Consider the following 6,818-nt stretch of genomic DNA (forward strand, 5'->3'; position numbering starts at 1 on the left):
AGTCCCCAGCCCAGCAGGTAAGTCTGTTGTGGGGAAGGAACATTGGAGAGACACACACACACACACACACACACACACACACACACACACACACACACACACACACACACACACACACACACACACACACACACCCCAGAGGTGGGGCAGGGGCTACGGTGAATGGGGCCTGGGGGCCAGGGCGAGTCATGGGATGCTCAGAGCTAAGGCAGCTCATCGAGGGGTGCAAGGGGGCTCCTGCCGCTGCACTCACCCTGGCAGAGGCCTTGCGGGCACGTGCCCTCCCAATGTGTGCAGGGTGGAGGTGGGCTCAATGCCACACTGCTGCTACCCCCCTGGGGTGGTGCAGTGCCGTGTGCCTGCTGTGCACAGAGTGCAGGTCCCAGCCTGCAGTGGCAGCTTGCTTCCACCCTGCACACGGATCAGGGGGGCACATGCCCCCCCAGCCTCTGCTGGGGTGCACGCAGCAGCAGGAGACCCCCTGCCCCTCTGCCTTCCCCTGGAAAAGCCACCTGGGCTCTGAGCATCCCACGACCCACCCTGGCCCCGGGGCCCCATTCACCGCAGCTGCTGCCTCTGCCCCACTCCCTCCCTCACCATGGGGGCCACAATCTGCACCTCCCCATGCCCCTTCCCCATGACAGACTTACCTGCTGGGGGGAGTGTGCATGCACCTGCACAAGCATACACATGCTCAGCGCACCCCCCCCCCCAATAATATTTCTTCCCTCTGTCTATGCCTCCTCCCCTAACTGTGCTGGCTGGTACAACAGTCTGGGAGCTGACCTTGCCCATTAGGACTGAGGTGAAGAAGGCATTGAGCACTTCAGCCTTTTCCTCCTTATCTGTCACTAGGTTGTCTTCCCCCATTCAGTAAAGGACCCCCACTTTCTCTAATCTTCCTCTTGTTGCTGACATATGTAGAAAGCCACCTTGTTACCCTTCATGTCCCTTGCTAGCTGCAACTCCAATTGCACTTTGGCCTTCCTGACTTCATCTCTGCATGCCTGAGCAAGGCTCTTGTATTCTTCCCTGGTTATTTGTCCAAAACATGGTACTTTGGGACACGGCACTGTTTTTTACTGTATGTTCCTATAATCCTTAACACAACAGGGCCTCAGTCCTGAGTGGGACGTATAACGGATACAAGTGAGAATACTCTGAGCCTATTCAAAGTAGTTCTGTACAAGTCTATAAGGTGCAAATCGACCCTGCTGGCTACAAAAATCCATCAGTCCGCTTCACTGGTATTTGACACATTTCTCTGCTCCACTTTTCCCAGATTGTTGGCAACTTACTGTATTATCGCTACATGAACCCAGCCATTGTTGCTCCAGATGCATTTGACATCATTGACCTTTCAGCTGGAGGTCAGCTGACCACAGACCAGCGCAGAAACCTTGGCTCCATTGCAAAGATGCTGCAACATGCTGCATCCAATAAGATGTTCATGGGAGACAATGCACATCTAAGCATCATTAATGAGTATCTCTCTCAGTCCCACCAGAAATTCAGGTAGGCGATTCCAGCTAATTGGTTGGGGGGGATTGAGGAGGGTTATACTGCAAAGAAACCAGGCTAGTAAGCGTGCACTGGAGTGGCTCAGTCTCTGCTAAGTGAACAGCCTCTGAACAGATGGTAATGTTGGCATAGGGAGGTTTGCATGTGTTATTGCAGAGCTGGGAAAAGGAAGCAGCTTCCAAATCTTGCTTTTAGGGAAGACCTTTGGAAGAGTGGATGGTGCCTGGGTGGTAAAGCAGAGCAGATGCTCAGGTTTGTATAGTGGGTGAGGCTCCAGCCTGCCTGACATAGCTTGTCCCCACTTGTTCTGGAAGATGGAAGGTGTCTGGAGAACAAAGCACAGCACTGCAGGGAGAGAGCTGTTTTGTGGTAAAGGTGTTTGAATACCATCCAGGCAAACTGGGCTGTATTGCTGCCCCAATCAAAGACTTCCTGTACAGTGCTTGGCATTTAACTTATGCCAGAAGTGTCACAGGTGCCCAATGTGCTTCTCATTTGTTAAGTGCTCCACTTCTTCAGAAGTGCTGGAAGCTTCTGGGGGTGGCCAAGGTCTGTGGAGCCATGGGTGTTCGGCAGTGCTGGTAGTGAAGTGGTAGGTTTGGGAGTGATGCACAGAGGTGGCCTTCAGGAGGACCCATGGTCTGTCCTGCCTCTAACACTGATTCATTTCCTGATTTTAGGAATGTCGCTTTGGGTATGCTTACACAGCAAAGTAATGGTAGGAGTGTAGCACAGGAAGGCCTCCCTGACCTGGCTGTAGTCTAGCTAGCAGCAGTAATGAGCATCACAAACCTGCTGTTATCTCTGAGACATCTACCCCAAGACTGATTTAACTGACCTTATGGTTAATCTCTTTCAAAAGTCAATGCTATGCTGTATTAGTCTGTCACTTTTATCACTGCATGGAATATGTTATGCTGTCTGTAGCTGTCTTTACAATTTTAGTCAGAGATTATGGCCAGGTCTGTAGTCAAGAGTGTGTGTGTGTCAAAAGATCTGAGGAATGCCTAGCTAAAGAAAAGGGAGAAGGCAAAACTGCTAGTTATCTCTTGCCAATTGTGTTACTAGTGCGACAGCAATTGGCACTCCCAAACCCAGATGGAAAGGCCTGTTGTTGGCCTGTGTACCCAAGGTATTGTCTGCTTGTCATGGGAAAAAGTCAACCCCACAATAACGAAGGCATCTCAGGGGGTTTAATTAGAGGAATTCCAGATTCCTCAGGAAGAAAAGACATTTCTGTAAAGTTCCCAGACTTCTCAGGAAAGAGAACAATGCCAGTGGAGGACTGGTGTGAAGGTATTTAGGAGCTACTTAGGAGATAGCTGTGGTGTTTGGATCATCCCAGGCCTTCTAGTGAGGCGAGGTCCCCAGTGGTCATGGGCCAGCAAACTCATCAGGAGGGCTGAAGTCTAGGAACTCTGATGGGACTTTCTGGAGGATGGTGTGTTAGTCGGGAAAGAGAGTGAGAAATTATACCTGGTTTTGTATTCTCTGCCTTCAAGCTATATGGTCATTTTTTTCTTTTCTTCTACAGAATAAGTCCTTTTGCTGGTTTGTTACCTTACTGTTTGTCTGTGGTAAAATGGGATCTCAGGGCAAGTGATGTCCCAGGCCAGCTCCTTCCATGGAGAGAATAGGTGTACAATGCAAAGAGTAATCACTTGGAGCTGGCTGAGATTCCCTTGTTGCAGCTGCGGGGTCCAGTTGAAAGGCAATGGAGCTGAAGCTTGCAGGGATACAGAGTTATTTGAGGGCGAGCCTTGGTCTGTTTCTTGGGGAAAGCAGGGAGAAACTTGGGACTCTTGGGGTACCCCCATGGATGGGTCTGTGACAATGAGCATTGACAACATGGTGACACATGCTAGCAACCACAGCATTTACTCAGTCCTTGAAAGGTTTGTCCTCTGGCTGGTAGCCCACTTTGAATGCCATGCTTCTATGTCATAAAAACATAAAAATGTTAGAGCCATTTGACAAAAATGTCAGACCACAGAGCCATCTAGCCCAGCATTTTATCTCTCAAAGTGGCCCAGAATGGAGACCAACGGAAAGAGTGTTTACATAGGACTCATCCAGACTGGCCTGTTTCCCAGCCCTTCATTGCCTCGCGGCTTCCAGCATTCAGAGCCTCGGGAGTTCAAATCTAGAGTTTGCAACCTTAGTTATTATGTTTAACATCCACTGCTGGACCTAAACTCCCCCCAAATTCCTTCATGAATTTGTCTGATGTTCTTTTGAACCTGGTTAAATTGTCAGCCTCTAATATCTTGTGGCAGTGAGTTCCACAAGTTAATTGTATTCTAGGAGAAAAAGAACAACAGCAGAACTAGGGAACACAAAAGAAAATTATCAAGAAGCAGGCTTAAAATAACAAAAAGAAGCTACCTGTGCTAGCTAGATTTAAAGCGTGCATCGGTATGCGCTGATAATATCGTCAGTATGACCACTGAAAAGAGTCTCTGCTGTTCACCTTAATATAATAGTACTAAAGTATGATGCAGTTAGCCTGCTCTGACTTTCTGTATTTTCACAGCCCCAGCGTGGTTGTTCAAAAAGCAGATTATCACCTGTCCATGTGCTCTTGGGAGCATCCTCAATATAGCATAATGCATTGTAATAGGTACACTAAAAGCCGACACACCAAATATCAATATACGGTACTGCAGCAAGATTCTGGTTGTGTCAGTGATTCTGAATTGCAGGATTGTGATGTTGAGGTTTTTACCTGTTTCCTCGTTTGTTTGTCTGAAGACGTTTCTTTCAGGCTGCCTGCGAGGTCCCTGAGCTACAGGATAAATTTAACATTGATGAATATTCTGACTTGGTGACTCTCACGAAACCAGTGATTTATATTTCCATTGGTGAAATCATCAATACACACACTGTGAGTATGCACCAATTACATTTCTTCTGGCTCTTCTGACTAATTTGTTATTGGTTGGTGTCACAGGGCAGGGACCCAGGAGCGGCCGTGATCTCTCCTGGCCCCCCTACCATGCCAAGTTGTCCGTTGAGCACCCTCGTTCTCTCCTGCCACGTCTTTGGTTCAATAGTTTATAAGGGAGGCTGCCTTCTGTCTCCTTGGACATGGTGCTAGTATTAATTCTGGCCCTTGCTTCCCTAGATTGATTAGGTGCACTCTGCCTTATGGGCTATGCGTGGCTCCTACCACCCCTAATACCACGCCCCAAGCCTCTCAGATATTCCGGACGTTGTTGAGTCTGTTCCTAAGGCCCATGCCCTCATGGACGCTTTCCTGGCCTGCCTTCGCCTAATAGCCCCACCGGGCCCTTCTCTACGCTCTTGCCCTCTCCTGGGCTTCCCTCTACGTGTTCGCCCTTCCGGGGCCTTTGTGTCCCTAGATGCCTGCTCCTAGGACTCCTCTCCAGGGGCTCTCACTGTACGTGCCCTCTCCCGGAGCCTCTCAACAGGCTCGACCCCTTCTGGGGCTTCTTCCGCACAGACAGTGCCCCATGGGGCCTGTCTCTCCGCGCTCTCGCCCGCACTGGAGCCTGTCTCTCTGCGCTCCCCGCGCTCTCCTGCGCTCACACCCGCCTGCACTAGGGCCTACCTCCGTGTGATTCCTGCAGTCAAGGCACAGGTGGCCGTAGCCGTGCCTGGCCCCCGGACCCCTTTTCGGATCCTACGCCCGACTCGGGCTTCCCAGAATCAGGGCTCAGGCGGCCTCAGTCTCACCTGGCCCCCAGACCCTCCTTTTGGGCCCTACGCCCCCTGGGGCTTTTCTCAATTGGGGCTCAGGCGGCCTCAGCCTTACCTGGTCCCCAGACCCCTTTCTCTGGGTCTTGTGCCCCACTGGGCCTTTCGCCTGCGCCCCACACTGGGCTTCTCCCGATACTGCCCCACTGGGGCCGGGGTCGGGACACCCCCAAAACGTGGCACCCTCTGTGGTGCCAGGAACCCCCCCATGCTACTGGGGAGCTCCCCTGAGGTCTCCTCCAACCCCTACAGCCTCGCCCGGTCCTCCGGTCTTAACAACAAACAACAAAACAATATCATAAGCCAACTGGCTACAACTCAGGAACTAAGCCACCTGGCTAAACATAAACTCTAAACCATCAAGGAGTTTCTCCTCCCAAAAATCCCTACCAGGGCTTCCTCCACCCGGTCTACTTCCAACGGAAGCTGCTCAGGCCACCGGGCTTCTTTCTTCTACCCGCTTCTGCCGCAGCCAGAGGGGAACTGACCTCCGGCCTCAGCCTGGCTGTTGTTATACGGGCCGGGCCCGGCCCGCTTCTGGTCAGCTGACCAGGCTGGTTGCCCCGGCACCCCGCACCTGGGCTGCCCTGGTGACTGGCAGCTGAGTCTATATTACTGCTGTCAGTAGCAGGCACCTTAGTGCCCTGCTACAGTTAGTTTTAAATGCAAGTTACTTGGTAGGTTTCGTAGATTTCAGAGATGTTCGGGCTGGAAGGGACCTCGGGAGATCATCGAGTCCAGCCCCCTGCCACAGGGGCAGGAAGTCAGCTGGGGTCATAGGATCCCAGCAAGATAGACATCCAATTTGCTCTTGAAGGTGTTCAAAGTAGGTGCTTGAACCACCTCTGGCAGCAGTCTGTTCCAGCCCTTGGGGGCTCGGACAGTGAAGAAATTCTTCCGTATGTCCAGCCTGAAACGGTCACAGAGGAGTTTGTAATCGTTCAGTCTTGTCATCCCTTGGGGTGCTCTGGTGAACAGATAGTTTCATAGTTTAGATGTTCCCCCAGATCCTGGTGAGCGCCCCGCTAAACTTGCAGGTGGCCACTAGATCACCCCTGAGCCTGTACTTTTCCAGGCTGAAGAGTCCCATAGCTAGGGCCAGGTAAAAGGCCCTAACTTCCTCTGTTGTATCTTTGCTGAAGGTAGGTATAGTACCCTGGAGACACTGTAACAACCCCTCAGTATGCATGTGTGTATATATAATTATATACAAAGAATCATGCATCCACACACATCCGTATATCATCAACACTGTGTGCAGGTCACATCCATAGAATCATAGCAGTCGGGTCGAAGGGACCTTGTAGATCTTCAACCCCGACCCCCCACCTGGGCGGGAGAAAAGACTGGACTCAAATGAGTCCAGCCAGATAGTCATCAAGACTCTTCTTAAAGACCCCCAGGGTAGGAGCCAGCACTACTTCCCTAGGAAGTTCGTTCCAGCTCCTAGCCGCCCTAACTGTGAAGTAGTTCTTGCAGATGTCTAATCTAAACCTACTCTCTAATAATTTGTGTCCATTGTTCCTTGTCATGCCAGGGGGTGGGAGGGAAAACAGTGTCTCCCCTAAACCCTTCTGGTC

The 6,818-nt window shown here is 51.1% G+C and overlaps 1 protein-coding gene across 1 annotated transcript in view; it reads left to right on the plus strand.

Moving 5' to 3' along the window:
• The window catches only part of IQGAP1 (IQ motif containing GTPase activating protein 1), a 49,974-nt gene that overhangs the window by 17,758 nt on the left and 25,398 nt on the right, over positions 1-6,818 (plus strand). The window contains exons 14-15 of the mRNA XM_019533199.1: positions 1,283-1,515; positions 4,273-4,405. Of these exons, the coding sequence (XP_019388744.1) occupies positions 1,283-1,515; positions 4,273-4,405 (366 nt within the window). The remainder of the gene's footprint in view (positions 1-1,282; positions 1,516-4,272; positions 4,406-6,818) is intronic.

The sequence above is a fragment of the Crocodylus porosus genome, unplaced genomic scaffold (assembly GCF_001723895.1).
Source record: "Crocodylus porosus isolate Cpor-Errol unplaced genomic scaffold, CroPor_comp1, whole genome shotgun sequence".
NCBI classification, from domain to species: domain Eukaryota; kingdom Metazoa; phylum Chordata; order Crocodylia; family Crocodylidae; genus Crocodylus; species Crocodylus porosus.